At 40.3% G+C, this 26,050-nt stretch overlaps 1 protein-coding gene across 1 annotated transcript in view; it reads right to left on the bottom strand.

Annotated features, from left to right (window-relative positions):
- grid2 (glutamate receptor, ionotropic, delta 2) overlaps positions 1 to 26,050 on the bottom strand; it is a 279,373-nt gene that overhangs the window by 230,120 nt on the left and 23,203 nt on the right. Inside the window, exon 2 of the mRNA XM_030783937.1 lies at positions 8,495 to 8,650. Within this exon, the coding sequence (XP_030639797.1) occupies positions 8,495 to 8,650 (156 nt within the window). The remainder of the gene's footprint in view (positions 1 to 8,494; positions 8,651 to 26,050) is intronic.

Here is a 26,050-nt window from a genome sequence, read left to right as displayed (position 1 = left end):
ATTCTATTCTTCAGTATCCATAAGGTTTATTTGGTCATCAAATTCAGGTTTGACAACTGTATTATGAATGCAGTCCACTAAATAAGTTGACATAAATGACTTCTCATTAGTTTCAATGGAAAGATTTTCTCCGGAATATGGCGTACCCTTTTGTTTGTCTTTTTGCTGTTAGAAGTGGAGATAAGCATTGTGTGACAACATAACATTGTCCTAATTAAAATATGAAATGTGTATCCGGTATTACCAACAAAAAAAAACACACCTTCATGGTGCATTAGCTAGTTTTAGAAATGTTACAGAACCTGGAAATGGAATTGCATTTCCCTCAGGCACTTCCACATTCTCTGGAGGGTGGTAAGTGGTCATGTGATGTGCTATACGTGTGTCCCTACGCAGTTAAGGGACTGAGAGGCAGAGGAAGCAAAAAATTTTATCAAAAATACCACAGAAACCACGGTACAGCTCTTAAAGGGAAAATGCTGGCCATCTCCGTCGGCCGTGCTACAGGTAGGCTTTGTCCCCTCAGAGATGTGAAAGATGAAAAGAAATAACCCTCTCTTCCTCAGCTCTCAAAATGTGTCTCAATCACTGTGTTCCTGCACCTGTGAGGGCGCATGGCAAACCAAGAACTGGTTACATCGTGAGAGAGGACAAGTCCAAAACATTTAGGGAAAAGAGCACAAAACATTTCCTGGATGTGGGCTGGGTCTCCTCAAAAACGGAATGTGCAGCTGAGTTACAGGAAAGAAAAAAAAAAAAAAAGTTACCTGAAAACAGACCCAAACTGTCATTTTAGGACAACTTTACTGTTTCAATTAATTTCGAAAGGATAGCATCAAAACCATGCTTTATTGTACAACATTCAAACACATGAAAACATGTTCACATGTTTCTGTGTTGTGTTCTGCAAAAAAAAAAAAGAGAAAAAGAAAAAACATAATCAGGGACGCTGTGCATCAAATGGGCTTATTTTTGAGTTCCTAATTCAGGTATAGCTCTACCTACTGGAATGTAAACTCATTAAAACCTTCTCATGGGTGCAAAAACCTGATGACAAGCTACTTTTGATGTTGTGTACCAGTTAGCATCATCTCAGGTTTTGTATACGACAACCTTCAAGGATTCTGTTGTTGTTCAAGGGTTATGTCAAAGAACTACAGTGGATATAAAAAGTCTACACGCCCCTGTTAAAATGGCAGGTTTTTGAGATGTAAAAAAAATGAAACCAAGATAAATCATGTCAGAACCTTTTCTATCTTTATTGTGAAATTGCAACCTATAAATTAAAGTGAAAAACAATAAGAATGATTTTAGGGGGAAAAAAAAGAAAAATAAAAAATGTACAATAACCTAGTTGCATAAGTCTTCAGAATCAACCTGTCACATTCAAACACATGTTAAATACTGATTAGTATATACCTGTCATCAATTAAAGTGACTGATTAACCCCAAATAAAGTACAGCTGTTCCTATCAGATTTTCCTGACATCCTCATGGTAATAATCCAACTGGAAAAGCAATGGGCTGAAAAGAGCATACAAAGCAGGTACAAGACCTCATTCTTAAAAAATATCAATCAGGAGAGGCTTACAAAAAAAATTCCAAGATATACCACAGAACACTGTAAAGACAATAATCAACAAGTGGAGAAAATATGGCACAACAGTGACATTACTAAGAACAGGATGTCCCCCTAAAATTGATGAGAAGTCCAGGAGAAAACTGGCCAGGGGGGCTACCAAGAGGCCTACAGCAACATTAAAAGAATTGCAGCAATTTCTGGCAAATACTGGTTGCTCCCTAAATCTGACAACAGTCTCCCGAATTCTACATATGTCTGGGCTATGAGGTACGATGACAAGACGGAAGCCTTTTTTAACCAAAAAAAGACCATCCATGCCCAGTGAAAGTGTCCAAAAAATACATCCAATCTACCAAAGCCATGTGGAGCGATGTGCTATGGTCTGATGAGACCAAAGTAGAACTTTTTGGCCACAGTAACAAAAGATATGTTTGATGCAAAAAAAAACCCCACAGCACATCACCAAAAGAACACCATCCCCACGGTGAAGCATGGAGGCTGAAGCATCATGCTTTGGGGCTGCTTTTCTTCAGCTGGCTTTAATCAGGGTGGAGGGAATAATGAATCGCTCCAAATACCAGTCAATTTTGGCGCAAAACTTTAAGGCTTCTGCTTAAACACTTCAGATGAATTTTGGCTTGACAACAACCTGAGGCACACTTCCAAATCAACAAAGGAATGGCTTCACCAAAACAAGATCAAGGTTCCAGAGCGGCCCAGCCAGAGCCCAGATCTAAATCCAGTCGAAGATCTGTGGGATGACCTGAAGAAGGCTGTGTGCAGGAGATGCCTGGCCAATTTGACAGAGTTAGAATGCTTTTACGAGGAATGGCAAAATATTGCTAAGATGTGCCAAAGTGATTGACTCCTACCCAAAAAGATTGAATGCCATGATAAAATCTAAAGGTGCTTCAACTAAGTATTTATTTAGGGGTGTGCATACTTATGCAACCAGATTATTGTCCACTTTTTCTTTTTCTTTTTTTTTTTTCCTAAAATCATTCTTATTGTTTTTCACTTGAATTCATAGGTTGCAATTTCACAAAGGTTGAAAAGGTTCTGACATGATTTATCTTGGTTTCATTTTTTTTTTTCCACAAAAACCTGCCATTTTAACAGGGGTAACTTTTTATATCCACTGTATTTTTCCACTAAGAAACACATACTAAAACAATACCAAGTAGTATTTACTTTCAAACAAGTTTCTAAATAATTTAATCAATATTAACATTTAAATAATGGCATTTTATATGGGTGTTGGTGTAACATGGCGGACACATCTTTTTGTTTTCCCATCGAATACTTGACAAATCCCAGAACATGAAAAGAGTTTTAAGCTTTTAACAACTGTAAAACAGACCTCTTTACCAGCTATGCTAGCAAAAAAACAAAAAAGTCACTAAATAATGATGTTTAAGCCATGAAATTGCAGCTCTCTGAATCTTGATAACATGCTTTATTATACTAATCACGCAACCAAAATGTCAACCAAAAAATTCCCTCTATCAATCTCCCCTCTATAAAGCTGGTCTCTGCCAAACACACTTTCTTTAGCTTTGAACCTCACAACCCTAACCCTCCAATAACTAGCAACTTGAATCACAACTCGATTCATTCAAATTGTCATCTGTGTGCATCTCTTTTAAGGCTTGGAATGGCATAAGAGAGAGCACGGACAAAGAGGAGGAACGATTTTTCCAGCATTTTCACCAAACGTGTCACTTTACCCATTTATGGTTCCTGTTAGCGTTTTAATCGTGTCAGCAGCTAACCAGTCACACACCCACCTGTTGGCTAATTTCACTTATTATGCTAATTACACAGCTAGATTATGCAATTACGAATGCACAGAGGATTCATACATAGCACATCTGAGACATCAGATTGTATTACGGCATCACCGGTCTTCTTGACATGGAGCATCAATTTATACACACAGAGCTTCACAGAAATCATTCCAAAGATGGAACACACGTTTACCATCTTAAAGAGGCCACACCACCACATAATTCATGACGCAAGTTGCTTTGGAAAATTTCTTGCTTCATGTTTGGAGCCTCACAACTGGCGGCATTAAGTGGTACTTTTATCTGATTTTTTTATTTCATTTCTATAACGCATCTCCAATGCCATTACTCTCACCTGTTGCCTCTTAATTAGCTTTTTTTTATCTTTGCTAATCTCAGAGTACTCTACAAGTAGCAGAAAATAGTTCCCTATAACAAGCGTGTCAAAAATGTAAAAATATATGAGGAGCGGAATAATGTGAACAAAACAATCTGCCTTAAAATAAACACAGATGTATCTGCAAGTCTGTAAGTTCGGATGTTTTGAGGTTTTCAAGGATTTTTGTCAGCGGCAAACGACGGTACGATGTGTCTGGTTGGCGTTATGTCCGGATCAAACTAAACGGACCTGTCAAAGTCAAATTCCTCACATGTTCTTTAGCATGTCTGACCTTTCATTTGTAAACACTGCATGGAGTGCCTGCCAACATCACCTTGAAAAGAACAAGACGGTACACATTAGTGTATGACCATTTTGTAATTACTGACGTAGGTCCGGAAGGAAAGTACTGTACTTCATTTGAGGATCAAAACACTGCTGCTGGACAGGAACCTGTACTAATCAGCCAGCGCCCAGAACAAAGCTCTCTTTCTACACACACAAACATACACACCCAGACACACACACACACACACACACACAAAAACACACACACACACATATACACACACTCTGCAAAGCTGACAACACGGAAGTTAATCTAGCCTAAAGCAGCTGCCAGGACATGAGTGTGCATTCAAAATAACGCTGACTATAATCTCAGAATTAACAAAAAAAAAAGTGGAATCAGGTTTTGAGCACAATTATTTCATCAATGAGGACAGTGCGCAAAGACAAGGTACAGAAAGTGGTCCGATTTAACTTTTCCATTTCTCATTCGCAGGGATAACCCGCTCAGCACCAGAGACCAGACAAATCCGCTGTTAAGATTCAATAGAGTCATTGTAGTGAATCCTCTCTGGGCAAACTAACGCAGATGGGCGTCTAAATCCAGGATTTTGAGATGAATACTCATTTAAGATGCTTTTTTTGATGGGCTTAGTAACAAGTTAAGAATGTGTGCACGCAAACACTGGGCTTTGAATGGTGATGTTGAAGCACTGCGGGAAGGGAGATAAAACCTATAGTAATCTCACTATACAGTGTCAGAACCACATGATTTCCATCAACCCTTTGGAATCAGGTAGAGATGTGGTATGCATACCGCAATGTACGTATAACAAAAGCTACAAAATAATTCCAAACAAAAACTCTGTGTCATTTCAGCATATATTTGATAATCTGAGATCCCAAGCTGAGGAAATATAATCCCTTTGCTTTTCATAGAGAGAGAGCTGCACGTGAGAGGACTGGCAGACTGAGTGATTCATTGAACTAAAAGGAAAGAGACGGTAAACAAGGAATCATGGCTTTACAGTGGTGAAAAGATACTTTTTTAAAAAAAAAAAAAAAAAAAAAAAAAGGAAAAACCAATCAGTGGATATGCGGCATTATCCGATTTGGCCATGGAACTGCAAGATATTTCACTTGTTGCGCCTTTTTTAAGCTCTTTTCTATTTTTTTGTTTTGTTTTGTTTGTTTTGGGGTTTTTTTTTTTTGGTTGCTTTTTTTTTTCATTTTACACTGGGAATAAAAACACAGCACTGGGATTGTAGAAGAAGAAAAGAGAGGTGGGCTAAACAGATGTTTACATAAATGAAGGATGAATAACAAGGCCGGCGAATGTGACGGCCACGCGAAAAGTAACAGCATGGCCGCTCAGCCTGAACTCTAGCACATGTACCTGTAATTAGGCAGCTCTTACAGCGAAACTTCAAACAAACAAACAAACGGGGGGAAAAAAAAAGCCCACCAAAAATAAATAAATAAATAAATAAAACAACCCGCCAGGAAATGGCACCGAGGAGCCTTTGATGAGAGAGAAAGGCGGAGTGTAACTCTCAAGAGCACAGTTAGCTAATACGCGCTTTCCATTAGATAGCAAAGAGTTCAGCTGCAACGCGTCTCAACTATCCTCCATTCACCTGCTACGCGGTGAGACGGCTAAAAGCACCGGGCCTTGTTACAAATACAGGAGTATGCCGCGGCAGAGTACACGACACTGCGGCTCGCGGCTTCTCAGAGGTCAGGGATGCGAGGAAGCTCCGGGGGATTTTTTTTTTTTTTTTGTCTCTTTACTATTTCTTCTTCTTTTTTCCCGCCGGGAAGAAGGGCATGGTATCTTTGCTGCTTTTTTTAATCACGTACTGAAATATGTGATCTAAACCAAACTAGTGATATCATTATTTTGTGAGGATACAGATCATTCAAGCCGTGGAGTCGAAGTACAGTAACACGTGGGTTTTGTTCTACAAGATGCATTTTCAAGAAAAAGAAAATTGATTCTCATGTTTGAGAGCTTGTAATGGTAGGGGTGAATGATCCGAAAATACTATACGATTATTAAATTATAAAGTAAATAGCTACGCACTGTATGCTTAGCAATTAATGCAAATAAACAGTTAACACGTACTGAACATATTTGAAACAGAAATCTTTTCAATGGATGTTTAGACAAGTATGTAACTGGGTGTGCATCCACTATTTTGACAGAGTTGTAGAAAAACAGACACTCACTGAGGAAGTGTTCTTTCTTTCAATAAATCAACTGACTGAAATCAAGAGAACAAATTATTGTTCGTTGTTAAAAGAGAGAGAGAGAGAGAGAGAGAGAGAGAGAGAGAGAGAAGCTTGTAAATTTTGGGGTAAGAAAAGTGTGTGATGTGTCAGGCAGTAAATCATTTTATTTATTGATTAATAAAAATGTTTGGATCTAAAGGGATGATCTATGTCCTGACCTAAAAGACAAGGACAAAAAATTGGTCCCTTAGTTGAACTCACAGAACAGCAAAAACACAGAGATTTGGTTTAATGAAGGATGGAAAGAAGCCTAGTTTTTCCAGCTGACTGACTAGTGTGGCTCCACTGAGTAAATCTTGAAGGTTTTTGAGCAAATCAGAGTAACTCTTCCCAGAAAACGTAATAAGAGAAAGGAAGGAAAGATTTGTTTCATTTCTTATCATCTGTTCAGCAAAGTTTTTTAAATTTCCCCTCCAGTGCCATTACTCATCTGAAATCCTGGCTCTTTCTCTAAACTAGTTCCTCTGTATCTAGTCCTGACCGGAATGACAATACTCGACAATCTATGCACTGTGAGTGCGCCAGTGTTTAAGTCCAGCAAAGATGAGAAGAGAAGCTTGAGGAGTAATTGAGGAGAACAGTGAAGAAGGCCTCTCTACAACAAATGTATGAATAATTCAAAAATATTTGAGGACCCATATAATAATAAATAACAGTTTGCCTTTAGAAGCGTAGATGTACCCCCAGTTTACTTTGTGTTTTGTTTTACGATCATTTTCCATTCACCTGGGCTGCACTGCCCTGTCTGCATATCGAACACTTACAGTGTGACTTGAACCTCTGCGCTGCTTAGACACTTACACATTTTAACACAATAGTGCTGACATAATAGTTCCTTAATCACCATGAGCCCAGTGCTACTGACAACTAAAACATCAGTTATTCTGGTGCAGAAGAAGAGCTTCCAGTTAACTCTATGACACCAGCTCGAGTCCAAATGAATGTTCTGGCTAGAGGACTAGAATGTGACACACAGTTCCTACATAACAACCACCATATTCCGGAAGACCTTTCTTTTTAACCCAAGCAAACGTTTAAACAAAGTACCCAAAGACTTGATTGTGAACGTGTTAGTCTGTGCGTACAAGAGTTTGTGACTGCTTTCTCTTGTGTGTAAGAGGTGTGTGTGTCAGTGTGTGTATGTATATGAGTGTGTGTGTTCTGTTTAGTCCTTTTGTTGTCACTTCTCTGTAAATACAACTGGCAGTTAGAGCAGTTGGAATTTTAAAGTAAGACAGAAGAGAGCTTTTATGATTCCTTTGCATTTTTTAATTCTGTCAGGGAGTTCTTTGTCAGACAGGAGGATGCCCTTAATAGCTACTCTGAACTCTCTGAGTGCAATTATTGTAGAACAGATACCGAAATAATGATTTTTTTTAAAAAAACATCATATTTCAATTTGTCTTTTTTGTCAGAATGGACCTTTACAACAAATTTGCAATTTGTAACAATTAGCAAACAACCTGTTCCTACCTGTGTAGGTGATTTAAAACCGACATAAAAATGTCACTGGTGTATGGCATGCTAATTTGAAGACAAAATATTTATGCTTTTGACTACTTTTTGGAAGTGCTCTGAGTTGAAGTAATAGAAAAGTGAAAGTTAGAGGGCAGAAACACATATTGGCTAAATTTAACAAGATAATTGGTGATATTCACATTCATAATGAACAATCTAATGATCGCTAGATTCTATTCTCGCTGATCACCTACATGAATAGAAGTGCTTACACTTAAATATCTGTAATATTTACTCACAATTTTGATTTAAAGGAGAATCACCAAAAAGTTTTTCTTCATCTTTTGTTTTTCTATGAACTAATAATAGTATTCTACATGTAGTGTCTCTCATTTTTCACAAAAAGCATTCAGCATTAAATTTACCTAAACTAAACTCAGACCTACTCCAGCCAAAACAACATTGCTAAAAATTTCTTTCTTGCAGTGTTTAATTAAAACAATATACCCATATCTTTTTTTGTTTGTGTGCTTGTTTGTTTGTTTGTTTACTAACATTAATTTGTATATTCTGAAGAATTTTTTTCTGATTTAAAAACTTTTTTTTTTTCGTCTCCGTTCATTCTGGGGAAGAGCTTTTTCAGAGAGCGACAAACACCCTCCAGGCAGAGCTAGAGGCAGACGCTCCGAGCTGGGAAGTCGGCCTTACCTTCCTGCACGGCCTGAAAAGGGTTGTTGCCGTCCACAAACTCCACCGAGATGGTAATCTTCTCCGTCTCTAGGATCTCGTTGTTGAGATTGAGGTCTGCCACCGCCATGCGGAACACCTCGTCGTCTTTCTTGGCGGATTCGTCAAAGATCGCCCCTGAAGGAGACCAGTAAAGATCACCATCAGTGATGGTTATGTGCAGATATGAAAAGCAACAAATCAATTTCAACCACAATACAATCCAAATCCGACTCTGTGTGTGTGTGTGTGTGTGTGTGTGTGTGTGTGTGTGTGTGTGTGTGTGTATGTGTGTTTGTGAGAGTGAAAATACATATACACATATACATAGATATACTGACAGGTAGAGATGTAGATATTTATATAGATTTTAATTACAAGTTCCATAAAAGGTAACCAGTTGAATATTCACATACTTATGCATCGCTTAACAGCTTTTGAACTTGATGAAACTACACGCTTCATTAAGCCCTCACACAACATGCAAGTTTACGAATAATATATGTGAGGCAGATGTTGATAACTGCATCTAATTTGAGCTGCTCAAGCCACATAAACAACTTTTGCTGATGTTGTTGTTGTTGTTCTCAGGGAACAGTTGTTATCACCGTCAATAATGAGAGTCACCTATCCCATGATTCCTCCATATCTTTTTCTGTACAGCTCTCATTTAATTTGAGCCATTCGTCCTCCTAATGTAAATGAACTAGTGATTTTTCAAGCGTACCCAGTGGGGCACAGAGTTAAATGCGTTTCTCTGACCAGAAACATAATCCTCATTTAGAAATAGATGGTGTGTGTGTGTGTGTGTGTACGTGTGTGTGTGTGTGTGTGTGTGAGAGACAGAGAGAGAGAGAGAGAGAGAGAGAGAGAGAGTGAGACAGGGCAGGCTACAGATTGGTGACTCATAAGACGAATAATTTGGAAGCGGCTGTGTGATACGAGGCCGTGAGGGTAATTCATAGCTCTGGGATCTGAGGAGAGGTCAGGAAAGGATGGGTTCCAAGACCGGTTCCTTGTCCACCATCATTACAGCCGCTGCTGCCGACGATACATTCCAATTTCTCATATCTGCACCATATAAAACCTAAAGGCTCATTACAGACAGAACTACAACACCAAACTACACACACTAACCTTCTCTAAGTAACACACAATCGAGCCCTCATTATAACCAATATTAGTATACCAACTACAAGCACTGTTCTTATCAAAATACCAGTAAATAACTGCACTTTGGCTATACAGCCTGTACAAAGCAGCTGTGCTGCCTTGAGTCACTATCTCTCTGACACACTGCAACTTATATGACTGAAAGCAATCATTAGAGTCAAAGTGTGCTGCTCCGTTGACTATACCGCTACCCTTCCTATCTAAGAAACACATGACTTTAATTTATGTGTGTAATTAAGAGTGACTGTGTGGATGCCTTGATGTGCGTTTGTCCTGTGTACTCATTGATACATGTGTTGTTTGGGGGGGGGGGGGGGTGTTTGGGTGTGTTTGTGTGTGTCAGAGAGAGGGAGAGAGAGAGAGAGAGAGAGAGAGAGAGAGAAATTGAAGTACAACACTTCTGGGTCACATTAGCGTGTCAGGTCTCAAAAGTAGCCGTTCAAGGTTCAAGCATGTTACAGATACAAATGGAAAATGAAGGGCGGACATTTTGTGGACGGTCTCATGTGGCAAAAATGTGTTTATGCTAAATTCATTTCATTATGCTCTTGATCTATACTATTTTGCCGAAAGCAGCTGAACAAGCCGGAGGTCTCTGGTCAGCGGTCGAATAGTCAGGTGAAGAGAGTGCTTTGAGTGGCCAGAAAACCCGCAAGGCATTTAACAAGACAAAGCTTCTTCCGAACCAGCCCAAAGACATTCACTTTGTCTCAAATCCACAGCGAAACATCATAACAGGTCTTTTATCTGGAGCTGGAATTGAGTTGCCATAGAAACAAAACTCAAGGTGGAGGTTCAAAAATGTACTTTCGTGCTGCATCCTTTACTCTTGGAAGTGTGAAACGCTACTGAAGCGAATTTTCTTTTCTCTCTCCTCCTCTTCTACCTCCAAAACACATTTCTGGCATTTTGCCTTGACTGAAATTGTCGTGTACTTACTTGTAAATATAATTAAAACATCCAACCTAAAATCTGTTAACACTACCTTATTCCTGTTCATTTTCACTAATGAAGGTCTATGTTTGGCGAGAGCTTAGCCCCATTAAGTTGGTACAGAGCACAGTGTTGTAAATTATCTTTTAAATATCATGAATAAGCATTGCAGGCATCCAGGAATGATCTACGGGTCAGCTAAAGAGTAATAATTTTTCTATAATAATAATAACAGTAATAATAATAATAACAATAATAATAATAATAATAATAATAATACAAGGATGCACCCATGCATTGTGCCTTTGGAACTTCAGTCTCTAAGAGCTGTCTATGCGAGTAGGTGGATTTTCTAGCACTAGCCTCAGTGCTCAACCACAGTGAATTTGCACATAAATAGTAGAAGTGTGTGTGGTTCAGTCAGAGTGCACCTCATTTCAGAAAACAAGCCCATATCAGTTAATTAGTGGTTCGTGTTGTTTTGAGCAAGCCTATAACCTATATCTTCAATAACTAATGCAAATAAAGTTTGCCTGTCACCGCTTCAAATGATTGGCAAGTGATGTAATCAGTATAGTGGGTGCAAACAGCTGTGGTAAGAAATTATACTGTCAGACATGATGTAAGCTTTTAAAAGAATCTTGGCCATAACTACTATACAATTAGGCAAATGTATGACTGACTATTAAACATGCATGTCAGTTCCACATGAATATCAACAGGTAATTTAAAATTGTGCCATGTGTGGCATAAGTCCTTAGGAATGACAGATAAGATCAGGTCTTTTTAGAGCAGCTGTAGAAAACAGTTCCCTGCTAAGGAACTACATGTTAATAATCAATTAGTACTTTACACCTTTGAGTTGTAACTAAAACACATTTGACATTTGTCACCTCGCAGTTTTGAACTACAGCTCCGTTTTGCAAACTGCCTGGCGTAATCAAAAGCAGCGTGGGCAGAAGTGACAGATCTTAAATCAAAGCCCGGGACACTTGTTGCATACAGAGGAGAACTCTGCACGGCAAGACAAGAACTCCCGTTAGCATGTTCGCTTCACACGTCCGAAGGCTAATAACTAAGCACATTTGCCACAAAAGCAACGCTGTACCGATTTAATGGGTTTTTTTTTTTCTAGCTTCATCTCCAAAGAGACCAAGCGAAAAAAAAAAAAAAAAGCGAAGAAATAAAGAACGAAAATTATATTCTTTTCCGTACTCTTCAGTCAACTCTCACACTGTCCTGGAGGGGGTTCCTCTCTCTCTCTCGTTCTGTGTCTCTCTGGGGTGTGAACGGATGTGTGTGCTGGCTGACTGGAGAAGGGAAGAGAAGCTCTGAATGCTGATTTACTAGCCACTGTATTCCTGTTACAAACACTCGCCCTGCTCCCTCCCGCTCTGCGGCAATTGGATTGTGAGGGGAGAAAGAAGGCAAACATCACATCATAAATCAGCAGGGGAGTAAAGTAATGGCATCAAGTCAGACTCTACTAAGACATGCCAAGGGCAAAAGGGAACGTACCAAGAGCCTTCTCAAAAAACGACAGGGACCACTTACAAATATTCTTTTTACCTCCAACACAAAAAAAGGCAAAGGCCTTAAATTCTCTTTCATTAATCAACACCAAAGAGAGAACTTGTCCATAAGTCATCTGGGTTTATAATGAGATTAAGTTCTTTTATGTAAAGAGGCAGGATATATTTTCCGAATATGCGGGTGAAAGCAAAAAATAGCACATAAAGTCCTTCAGAACTTTGGAAGAAACACTCAGTTCTACGGTGGCAACACTAAGTCCAAGTAGCAGTTTAGCAACTGACACCACACAAGAATTGATAGGACAAGTTTGTGTGGCCAATCACATTTAGAAATCTGCGGTAGCGATAAGTTGACATGAGGGGTGAGAGAGAGACAGAGAGATGTCGTTCAGAGCTGAAGGCAAAGTGCTGGTCCACACACTCACGTCGCTGTCAGTCTCAGATACTTCTGACATGTGAGGGACTGCAGCAGGCTGTATCTCCTCTTCTCAAACCTGTCCACAGACAGACACATCTTCTCTGGGTATTAAGCAGAAGAGACATCGCACACTTGTCATTTTCTCCGCCGTAAAATCCGTCTTCGGTCTCTCTCTCTCTCTCTCTCTCTCTCTCTCTCTCTCACTCTCTTTCTGTCTTGCTCTCAGACATGCACATAATCATCTGTCTTCAACAAAAGTAAACACCACTCTGATCCAAAGCCATAAGTAAACTCTCTAACGTTGCATGAAGGGAGGCTGGGAAGGGTCACAAAGAATTCCAGAGGCAGTACGGAGCTATCCACCGCTTTTTCATTTGTCCGCAGTCCCAGTCTTATAGACACATCTATAGACAGGGATTTGATACATGCCACTGACTTTGATAGGTGAGCTTCAGCACCTATCAAAGCATCCATTAGTATCATCCACTGGAAGCAGCACTGGCAGTATATGAAACTATCCCAGCATGTCTCTGAACATGGTCTGAACATTGGCAATGGAAGCAAGACATAACAAATATAATAAACATAACAGAGAGATAGAACCTAACCCCTGTAGAACAGTATATAATAGTATACACTAACACAGTTACTGTATATGATAGTGATAAAATGGACTTTTCCACCCAAATTCAAACTACAATAAACCTCTGTACTGAACAATGTTGCCTAGAATACACAACGTACAGAGCAAACACATTTTGCCTGTGAAATGACATGACACCAATTTTGAGGTTTACAAATCTAATTTAACTCCTTCAGTGAAGGAAATATTAAACTTTACACAGTGAAACAAAAAAGTGTGACTCTATAGTCATGGAGTGTTTACCCTTTTTGTTTTTTTTCATTCTCTCAAACTGGTGAATAGAGACACAACTTACTTGATGATTTCTGTGAGAAAAGCTCATTGAATTCAAACTAATGTTACCATATATTCTCCCAATGTTTCCAGTTGGGGATGCTAATGTTCAACCATCAAAAGTTACTGGAGTGCATCAAATCCCAATCCTGCTGTGTTAAGGCAAGAACAAAACGGTGGAAAGAAAGAAAAAAAAAAAAAAAAACAGTTGGCGAATGACTCTCTCAAAAGGGTCCCTCGGAGATACCGCGCCAAATACAATGACAGTAACAAGAAGAACATCCGTCGTGTGGCGTAATCAGAAAGATGGCGGGAGGCTGATAGCCAGGGCCGGTCACTCGGGGTGGGGCGGGGGGGGCCAGGCTGGTGAAGTATGGCCGTGGGGAGGAAGTGGATGCGCCGCGGCCTGCCTCGATGATGAAAGCGATGTGGGGTTTCTTTTGGCACGTGGTGGTGATGATGATGATGTATTGGTTTGCTCTGTTGCTGGACCCAGGAGCTTTGCCCCCCGCCCCCCGCCCCCAAACCCCCCCCCCGATTTACAGCCTTAGGCTGCATTTTGCAAAAGGACGTGCGCTTGGTGACACCTTGGAGACAAGAGGCGATTAATGAGCTATGCGGGGCCCAGCGGTAAGCGGTAATGCTCTGATATAATACACCATATAAAAATGGCAACACAAGGAGGAAATGTTTATCATGCTGGCTGGCGGCGACCACGCACTGTCACACGTTAATAACTCTCAATTTTGTTTGGTGCCTGGCAAACCTCTCGTCTTTCACCAAAATGCAAACAAACACCCTGAGTTCCACATCGTTTGGGAAACAAGACTAAATTAATGATATAGAATCTCTAATTGCGGCCTATATCTAAGGGGTTCAGAGCTCTGTACTGCCCCAAAAAATACTCAATTTCTCTGTGAGCGGAGTAATATTCTAGTCTTATTCACATGTCAGCTCCTCTTGAATTAAAGGACTAAGCAGAGGGAAAATATATCAGTATAAGATTTGGTTATTGACACTGTTAGAGTGGCCTTATGGGAAATGAGAATCATGGCTGTGCAATTCATCCCTTTTTTTTTTTTTTTGAAACTATCCCCCAAAGACATGATTTGTATGGAGAAAACCCACACCTTACTATTCTCCTCCTTCCTCCCTCTCCATCGGCTCAAACACACTTTCATTATTACAATGTAAATTAATTTCACTCATCATTAATGCATCGAGGCGGCAGCTTTCAGAACCCAAATCTGAAATCCCTTCTTTGCTATCCTTCACCTTTCTACGAAGACTTTTAATCAAACCGGGCTTAAATGGCACCGCTGGAGCCTCGGATGGATGGACATTGAATGTCGGCGCTTTTGCCATTAGAAAGAGGCCGCCTTTGACATCATTAAGAGATGGACGGTCTCACAATGACGCACGGCTCAAAGAGCGAGAGAATGGGGCGAAAGAGTTATAGTCACGTCTCCATCGCTTTAACTCCTCATCTAAACTGTCACCTCACAGTTGGTTGGAGTCTCAAAATATCCCTCCCTACTGTTTGACGGGGTTAATGAAGAAACCCAACATCACAAAGCATTGAAAGACTTAACACAAGTTGTTACGACCTCTAAAAATGCCTTACGATTGAGTCATAATGAAAATGATTTTTGTTGGTATGATGCCCAAATTCCTGTAGAACAAGCATTTCCTAAACAACCTGAGAAAGACCCGGCATATTAGAAGCCTCTGTGTCAAGTTCTGCTCCATCTGTTAATCAGAACCCTGTGAAGAACCATTGGATAATTTAGACATCCTCCGTCAATGCGTACAAGGCATTTCTAAATGACAAGCAGGCGAGAAACTCACATGCTACGGGTACTGACTAAGAATCAAAAGGTTGCCAGTTTAAATCCCAAAGAGGATGTTAAGTAATGCATCAGCAGATCTGTCGCTGCAGCTCTGTGTGTCGCAAAGCACTACTACTGCACACTTCAGCAAGGCGCTGAACCAAATGTGTTGTTCCTGGGCTTCCAACACATAGTAACCCTGCACACTACACTGGTTTGTCAGCGCAGTAGACAAATTGGGTCTCTGCTGGTTAAATTAATTTTCGACCCTGGTATATCTCCACAGCATTTATGAGAGTTCATAGTGTACAACAAGAAGTGAAGAAGAGTTCCCGGAGTTATTATCATCATCAATCCAGTTGGGCAAGAATTACCTGCAGCTGTTGTTAATAGGGTAAGGCAATCATGTAATTTAGCAAAACAGTGGTCACATGGACGCAAACTCTAGCCCCAAATACCGAGAAATACACAAAGGAAGATAGAAGAAGCAATACGAAAGAGAGAAGAAAGCATCAATTAAAGCATTATTTGAACAAGCTTTTGTCAAGCTGGGCCTAAGAAGTGCAAGATCACATGGTTTCCATTCCAAGAATCCATTAAGCAATCCTTTCGTAGAATAGAAACAAGGAGAGAGGGTGAGGGGGGTGGGGCAAGTTTTAAAAAAGGCTTCTAAACATCTGCTATCCAAGGCTTTCATTTGCAAACTCCAAGGACAGGTCCTTGAAGCTTTTGTATGGTTAAGTATCTCATTCTCAACATGAATTCTGCAGAAAATTTTCAGAAGTGGCGTGGATTGTTGAAGGGAGGTAAACAGCCCAAAGTTCATTTGACCTTCCGTAGGACCTTCCAAAGCCAGGTAGGGAGATGTCTGGAGAGGCAGACGGGCTGTCGGCTGGTTCATTTAAAACAGCGCGAGTCAGCACACTGCTCCTCAGCACAGCCTGTTGTTTTATTCATCACTGCAGCAGAAACTGGGTGGCCCCGAGGACGAGGCAGAGCGGTGGTGGAGATGAAACAAGCGTTCCTCCTGCCAACAATATGTGTTCTCCGCTCACGCCGGCAATTACTGCTACGTCTTTTCAGGCAGCACAGATGCAGCGTTGCTCGACGCCGTCCGTCATAGCAGAGGTTAAATGTAAAGTGTTTTCCCACCAGAGAATGTGGTTCCATGTTCTTGTTAGATACAATGAGGGGTTTGAGCTACTCCAGCCAGTGGTATCCTCCACAGACAAACACATGTAAACATATGTAAATATCTAAGATCTTACTGACTACTCAAGCACCATATGAGGACTTGATCTAATCTCCCCTCTGACAATACAAAGTTACCTTGGCCGCACAGTTTAGCCTCTACTTACACTCCTTGTACACAGACAAAGTAAGTAGAGCTATTGTATCTGATAGAAAGATATTCATAGAATCAGAACAGATGAGACTAGGATCTGAATGTGTCACCGATCAAATGGAAAGTGTAATCTCAATTCTCTCCTAGAGGATTTATTGCACAAGGCATCTAATTGTATGACTCAATCAGTATTAAATAACCGGTTTTGCCCCCCCCCCTTTTGGTTTCACACGTTGCACAGTGCACAAGTAATTACCTGATATTACTCAGTAAATTGCATTTGAAATTCCAATCTTTGCAGGCAATCAGTTTTGTGTAGTACAATTTGATTTCATCTTTTCACAACGATACAGCCCTTGACCTATACGTTTCAGAGCAAAATTAAGATTTCATGATGAAAATACAGAGCTTTGACATTTCTCTTTCTTACAGTTTCAGAAATGGGATTTTGGTCTCCAGTAGGCCTACAATTTATCCAGTAATGGTGATTGGTTGTTGATTGGTTGTCAAACTATGGGAAAAAAGAATATATATATATATATATTGCTAATCAGAGGTGGCAGGAGCTTTTAGCACTCAGTATATTGTCTATTCATGCTTCTTGGAACAACTGTATATGAAATGAGTGAGTTTAAAGGAAAAACTTCTGACCACTTCCAAATAATCATATTAATTATGTGCCTTATTAACAGGCATTAGAGCCAAACAAACAATTAAAGAAAATCAAACATTTAATTAGGAAACAGAGCTGGCATGCTGCTACTTTGATCTTGTCTGCTGGTTCCTCTGTTTTCCTTGCTTGTGGTCTTCTACTCTGTCTAATAAACCCAATGACCATCAAGTTTCTCCACACACAGAGCCACACCCAGCACCACGCAGATTTTTCCTAAAGTGTTGTGACATGGCAGCGGTTCTCTGCACCTGTAATTAGCGTGCAATTCGTATTATATTTAGTATACAAACAGATTAATAGTATGCACTGGCCTACATTACCGTTATCTCATGAACATCTACTAAGTCACCACCTTGTTAGCTAGCCTACGAATGTAGAAAACCCTCAAAATTACTTTGGCATCATGTCATTGACGATGATATTTGTAATATCTTTCGAAAAGTACACAGACGCACAATGACCATTGTGGAAGCATTGCTATAGTTGGTGCATTACTACAGTTTAGATAAAAAAAAAAAAACAAAGACCAGTTCATTGTCAGAACTTGAACGGAACGTCGGTTTATTAAGGCACGTGACTATTATATTAAGTTGAACTGTATTCAACTGTTTGGCCGCCTGTAAATTTCACAGGATGCCACACAAAACCATGCAGGTGCAGCTCAGTAGTGAACGACGAGTTCTGCATGCAAACATGCCGTCTTACACCTGCTTACAGCTCTTTGGCAGGTCGATTAAAAAACCTGACAATATTATACAGCTCTATGATTAAATCTTATCACATCTTGCAGCACAAAATATCAAGCCATACCATGGTTTAAAATGGAAAAATACTCAGGTGAGGTATCTTTTATGTAGGATCTGTAGGAGGATAAAAATGATTAAAGAGGAGACATGTTTAACATAACAACAGTTACAGATTTACATAAAGGATACAGTGCATCTGTGAAAGGCTATTTGCAGAGGAAACAAGGAACAGAAATCATGCTGGAGAAAGATGACACACGGTAAGCATGAAACAAAGCAACACTGCTACAAGCTCCTTTGTTTCATATGAATGAGTCTTTTTGAAAGGCATCGTCTGGGTAATTTCATTCTTGTATATGGTGTGAACGGTAATGCACACACAGAACAGTGCGTCATTACTGTCCATCTGTGTGCACTGAAAAATATCTCTTTCAATTACATTTTTGAGTACACACACACACACACACACACACATACACACAGACACACACTGCACATACTATTGGAAAACTTGTACTTTAAAGCGCCGGGTACCCACAGGGTCAAAGACCAGTTGTTCTCAGGCCAGAGTACCCCCAGGACAGCCCGCCATGTAAATATGTACCGTCTCTCGTAACCTTGGCCTCCTGATGGATATTAAAAGTATCGCTCTTCCTTTTTATACCCTAAGCTGCAACATATTTAGCATTTATATTCCCAAAATCAATCACTCTACTTGAATATGCCATAATTTATGGAGGTTGCCTTAAGGACACCCTCAAATCTACAGCGCTACTTGCAGTTTAGCTAAGTCCAAATTTAAAACTGTCCAATAATACAGCAACCAACAGGTTGTCCTGTCTGCCATGCAACTGCGTCTCTGTTTTTGTCCTTTTGTAAGCAACAGACTGGGACACACAGTAAAGGTGATAGTAAATCTATCTAATTTATCTGCCTGAGTCTCTCCTGATGGCACATGACGGGGGGAGAATGGCCCAGAAAGACTCAGGGATTTCCTTCCTGTTGTTCGGCGTCGAGACAGGCGGGTACGCGTGTCAACAGAGCACATGCAAATCTCCTGTGCATACATTGGACTCTTTCCGCCCAACGTTTGTGTAAACGTGTACACATTCGGTTTTGCTTTGAAGAAGCTAGTGTAATCCTTGAATGATTAAAATACCATTGAGAGCGCTCAATAACAAACACAAATTAATAGGCGAGGCCTTTCTTTCATTTCTTTTTTTCTTTTTTCTTTTTTTTTTTTTTTTTATGTAAGAGGAAGGATAACCATACTCTCATCTCAGGCGCAGACACGTTCAGACAATGCACTGCACCGTTTCCGTGCCGGTTTCCCTCTAAGCCAGAAGCCCTGGACAAGGCTCCGCCCCAGAAAGGCCCTGCTGTTTTCAAATACAATTACACTGTAAAAACGCCATCTGTTTGAAGCGATAGCTTCTCTTTCTTTTCTTCGCTTTTTTTTCGCCCTTTCTGGGAATACATGCAAACATGAAATGAATTCATTAATTCACCTTGTAGGGAAGCACAACAAAAGCTAGAATCTTAAAAAAAAAAAATAAATAAAAAAAAAAATGAAGCAAAGGAAAACAAATCAATGCCATCCACCAAAGGCAAAACTAGAGTTCCTGTAGATACCTCAGCACAAACAGAAATCTCGTAAACACACCTACATAAAACAAACAAACACATCAATAAATAACACAAAACATTGATTGCATATGGATATGCTCCAACACAGGAACAGTGATTCATTCTGGTTTTTCGTCAATAGCCAGAAGAGAAAGCGCATTCAGGGGTTAAGTTACAGAATGGTAACTACAAAGGCATGACACACAGATTAGGGATAAAATAATGTGACCATACACTGGGGCAAAACCAGCAAAACCTAGCACACTGATTCTCAGCAAAGCACCTGCAGGGGGATTTGGACTGCACTGCCAAGCCATGACAGAGAGAATCATTTCACTGGATCCGTCGTATTACACCTAAGCCCCAAAACTGCACCAGGGACATCAAGATACTTTGAATGTGTTGATGCATGAAGCATTTACATCGGTTTGGTATTTTAATGAATATGTAGACCCGATCAACAACAACAAAAAAAATATATATATATATATATATATGTGTGTGTGTGTGTGTGTGTGTGTGATGGTTAGAAATGTGCACTGAAAACCACTAGGCCAGTGATTACTCTGAAACACTCTTTTTTTATGTCCTCTGACAGACAAAGTGCAGTCCCTTCTGTTCCCAATCATCATCTTCATATCTCTGACACAAAGCGCACTATGATTGGTGGGGAACATTGTGTCAGTACGTTGGGAGAGATAAAAGGGAGAGAGAAGGCTTTCTTTGTTTCTTTCTCTTTTTTTTTTGTTCTTGGCGAAACCAAATTTGATGGGAGCGCTGTGGAAGAGATGTGCCATGTGGAAGAATAAAGTTCTCCCGTCTATCGATAGAGCAGATATCATTTAGCACTTAAATATCTCACCCCAAAAGCATTTTATTCCATTTCTCTCTGTTCTCACTGTTATTGTTGTCATTTTTTTAAATGTACTAGAAGTTCCTGTTTGCCTGTTTACAGTCTAGGCACAAAATGAATCAAGCACTTGGACTGTACAAGATCTTCGACCCCCGCTCCCTCCCCCCTCCGCTGCTATCTCCATTCACTTTAATCTCCAACCACACGAATGCAGTGCAAATTGAGAGAAATGGCGCAATAACAGTAGCAGGACCAAATGTTTACCTGAAGGGCTCTGTGTGCAATTAATACATATAGAAACCAATAGTTCAACTATTACAAATTGATTTGAGACAGCAAAATACTATTAACAACATAATACTATTAGAACAGTGCTTTATGAATTTTTAAAATGTCAAAAGTTGACATATATCACAAAAGCACGCACACCCTCAGTAGCATCTGTAAGGCCTTGTTTACACCTTGCATTAAGATCCGATTTTGGCGGACACCTCTAAGTACGTCCGTTTACACCTGGCTTTAGAATCCGTGTCTCGAATGACCACTTTTGATCGGATCTCACTTCCGCGCTATATGCAAATAAACACTTAAATCATTTCCAACACGTTTCCCCTTTCATTGAATTTCACTTTTGCTTTTTTTTAATTAGATATAGTGCTTATAACATATGAGATGTCAGACAAATATGGTGACCAGTGATCGCTGTTTTGGGACATTAAGGCACATTAAGCTGTTTCCTTATAATGGGCGTCAGTGGAGAGGAAAACGCTTAACGTGAGATAACGACCATACTCGTAGGATTTTGATTGTGATTCTTTTGACATAAGGAGGCGTTTCTGACAAGAGATGTCCGAGAGAAATTTGGTGATCATTTATCGCAGTTTTGGAACATTAAGCCACGTTAATAAGCTTTTTCACGTTAAACATTGTTGTTTTTAGTCGGCGGGAGGCATCAATGCACTTCCCGTGCCTAGTCTGTCGGAAATTAAAAGATAAGAAGAAGAAGAAGAAGAAATCAAAACTATATCCATTTTGCCTGTTGTTGTTGTTGTCTGTTGTCGCACTGTAATATGAGGCCGTTGGCGAGCGAATGTGTACATACGCGAATGAATATGTGCTTCCGTGTAAGCAGAGGAGGTCAGTTGAGTAGGCGGTCATTCAGTGTGGTCGAGTTTGCATTCGCGTTTATACTGCTATAAGAATGTGGTCACATGCGGTCCACCTCCGAATGTGGTCTGAGCGATCGGATCTCGATGCAACCTCAATGCGCATTGGAAACGTTTACACCTGTACTTCTGAGCTGTCCACTTGTGATCGGATCACCAAAATGCAAGGTGTAAACAGGGCCTGAAGGCACCTGGAATATTTAGCATTATAGTAGTACCACAACAGGAATAATTATGAATTTATTCCAATGGGTTACATAACATTATCTTATTACTGTATTCCCAAAATACAAACATATTCCCGCTGTCTGCTGTAATCCCGCCAAATGGAACAGGCAATGAGTACTTGTAATATAGCATAAAAGTGTTCCAGGAAAGCAAGAGGGAATACACAGGTTTTGCCACAAGAGCTTGGGAGAGGGGAGGGGGCTTTGAAAACTATGGTAACAGAGCAAGGGAGGAATTCAGTGAGTGTCTACTAAAGACTGTGGGACTAATGGTAAAATTTCCTCTCAGTCCAAGACAAACATTAAGCTATTGAACTCAGGCTGTACAGTCACACATACGTTGAACTTGGATGTCCTTTAAAAACACATCTGACAAAACAAAACAACAACAAAAAAAGCCATACAAACACTATGCACACAATACATACATTTTAAAACAAGTGGCAATATTAACATGCATTTGTCATATCTGTATTTTCACGTCCATCTTTACCATCACGTCAAATACCCTCAAAATATTGTTTGTGTGTGGTAAGGGACATTCTCTGGTGTTGTAACCCACTTGTTTTAAGTTAATGATTTAAAGAATCCAATCCATTTTATCCTGCTATACCACTGAGACCATGACCCAGTTAGGAAATTTAAATAGGGATTTGATATGAAGGGGCATATTAATTGGAGCAGATGCCCTCTCAATTATTAACATGTCTCACTGTGTGGTTGTATGAGCTAAATTTACCCGGGTATGTGTCTGTCCTCTCTATGTCTCAGCCAGGGACTTAATCAACGGCCAATAAAACCACATGGTAGTTGTTTTTTATGAGAATGAATTATATCGTACGATGGCCACGTAACATCGGCACAAACCCTCCGGCAGGGGATGGCCGCGAGGAGGAAACGTGCCCACATCGATAGATAAACACTCCGGAGATCACAGACTTAACAAAAGTTGTGTGAACCCATTAACCGTTCACAGAGCATTCCAGAATGTGAGCACACCAAGGATCCTGGAGCACCCCTGCAGAACCTCAGTAAATCCACATCCCAATCCACACGCAGAGACAAACATGTCAATCTGAGTTTTAATAGGGTGAGTAGCACAGGAAATTTGCTTATCAACTCTGTCTGAACGCTAAAATCTGTCTCAGCTCTCTACGGCGCACAATATGAATACACAAGTCTGCCTGTCTAATAGAAAATGCAGCTCCAATTTCAGATCAGCGTCTTCTGAAAATCTGCACTTTTTTCTAAACTTGCGATGTATAATTGCTTTTAACATTGTGTATTAGATTTTCAGTTTGAAGCAAACTTTTAATGTATGTGAACTCAAGATCATAAAGCAGCAACACTGGGAACTCAAGTAAAGGGTTATTGGCTTTCTGAAAGCTCTGCACATGCATTAATTCTCAAAATGTCCCAGCTGGGTTCTGCTCTGGGACAGGACAAACACACAGGTAAAGACGTCATTAACTTCTTGTGTGTTCTTGTCAACAAGCACATCATTCATTTGACTGTCCATTTTGTAAGATAAAAGTGTTTCTGGTCCATTCGGGGTCATGAAAAGCAGAGGATTCATCAGAAGCTCAAAACATTAGCCCTCGGGAATAAATATTACGACTAAACAACGCTTATGCTAAGCATTACTGCATTAGTTCTTAGTTTTCCTTGTTTTAAGGTCAATTACTCCAATCATGGAGCAGCCATCTCCAGTGACTTTCACCAGGATCTGTCCTGTTGATGTGGATCACTGATAGTTCTCTATTCACATTTGTATTCTAGAAGAGATCGGGAGTGAAATCAGATTTAAGCTTGTCTGACCTTTCTCAGACAGCACTTCCAAAAAAGCAAACAAGGGCAGGTATCTAATCTCCACATCTTAAAACACACACACACACACACACACATGCACACACTTTTTCTTATTATGCTAAAATGTAAGCTTAAAAAACTCAGCACTGTTTGCTCTTTAAAATGAGAAAATAATATCTATATGACTTCTATAATGTTCCCTAACTACAGAGCACAAGCACAGTTGATTCCATTGGAGAAGCATTTCAAACATATTATTATAGCTTTTCCATGGATTACATGACATAACGTATACTCCTCCACATCAAATGCAGTACAGTACTATTCAGTAATAGCCTGCACAAAACAGAAAAAAAAATGTTACTAGATAATGGAAAAGAACGGAATGTAACACCGCACAGTAGGGAGAGAAAAAAAAAAGAACATATTGTTTTTTGAATCATTGTAAAACCTTGCCTTTGTGTCACTTCTGCATCTGCATTACACTAGTGTGATAGTACGTTTCAACGTGTTTCAAGTTTCCAGATTCCTGAAAAATGTATACAGACATTACAACAGACTGGAACGTGGAAATGGCCACTGCGTCGACAGATTCCGATACCACACAGTCCCACAAAAGCCGTTCACTCAGACCTCGTCCTCCTTAGCCTTTCCTTTTCCCAAAATGCCCCCCCTCTCTCTCTGTTCTCTCCTTTCTGTGATTCACGAGCAGGATCCAACGCTCCCGGGACAAATCATCAACTCTCCCAATGCGGGAAACCGGCCCCGGGGACGAAGCCTGAGGTGGTCCAGTGCGTATATCAGCCCAACTCTTCAGTCCTGAGTGGCAGGGTGGTAAATTTCCTTTATGTTGTCATTACTTACAGGGGAAGCGCTGGCCATATCGGGCCGCATTGCTCGCGTATGAGTTACTGCCCTGGATCAAACTCCATGACTTCTCCTCGGGAGTGAAATAGCAACCGTAATGACATGTTAAAGCAGAGTGAGCAACCTGACAAGGGCCGCAGTAACTAAATGGTATTACTTATTGTGCCCCCCCCCCCCCCACACACACACACACACACACACACACACACTGTCACCCCCCCCCCCCCCCAGTCCCAGTCCCATGACCGAGCTTGTCCTTGACACAAGAGAGAGTTTATTACCTACCCTTTGGGTGTCTACCATAAAAACATATGCCACAGTACATTACCAGACACACTGGGGAATATACCCACAAAGGTTAAGCTTTCACAGAAAAGCATTGGCAAAATAATATAAATATCCCATAGCAATGATTCTTGGTGACACCTGCAAGTCTGTGAGGCATAACTTTTGGTAACAGAATACTCAGAACTTTTTCAGTAGTCTTGGGGTTTTGGGAAACATCCAAGGATTTTTTTTTTTTTAACATCACTCGTCATGGCCATGACAAAAAGATTTGACTTTCACTTCAGAGAGCTTTTTGAGAACATGCACTGATTTCTTCTGATGGTTTATTCACGACTTTAGGCCCAACCCCCCCCCCCCCCCCCCATCCCATCTCCTTTGCCTAACTGCACTCCTTTTTCCTCTCTCCTCTTCATTTCCTCTTCCTATTCTCCTTCTTCTCTCCTCCATCTAAAAAGGACTGTTCCTCTCATTTACCGTGCGGCTCCCACTGTGTGAGTGAAGGTCATTCAAATCCAGACACAACATCCACCCCGCAGGCTCTGCAACACCCCCACCCCACCCCCACCTCACCCACTCCCCCACGCCACCCCCTGTAGGAGCTTCATTTCTCCTCTGTTTATATTCACACTATTTCTATTCTTTCATTCCTGGTCAAGATATCTTATTCATATAAAATGTAACTATGCAGGTCACGGGAAGGGGGGGAGCACATACAGGGTCAAAACACTGGCCATTTACCTCATTCTTACATATTTCATGCACTTTAAAATAGATAGTGATCTCCATGAATGTCTCCCTCAACATGCTGACGTTCTGTATGAAAAACTTTGAAATATCTTTGGTACAGAAAAACATCATGAGGAACAAAGAAGTATGGTTCATAACATGAGTTCATATTCATCACAGCCTTCATTCTGGGAGGTCCAGTGTATGAACAGTTTTCAGCAGACCATGGTTTATTCAAAGAAATCGATAGGTTTGAGACAAGCCAACAGGTTTCCCAGGCTGTAATTAATAACTAGTTGAAAGGTGAAGCCAAACACCAACGTACCAAGTCTCCAAGAAAAGACCATTTTAGAACAGACATGACTGTAAAAGAAAAAAAGTAGCAAAGGTTGCTGGAAACAACATATTCAG

This window comes from Chanos chanos, chromosome 1 (genome assembly GCF_902362185.1).
Source record: "Chanos chanos chromosome 1, fChaCha1.1, whole genome shotgun sequence".
Taxonomy (NCBI): domain Eukaryota; kingdom Metazoa; phylum Chordata; class Actinopteri; order Gonorynchiformes; family Chanidae; genus Chanos; species Chanos chanos.
Note: the sequence above shows the minus strand (reverse complement) of the source record. Positions and strands in the feature narration are given on the sequence as shown.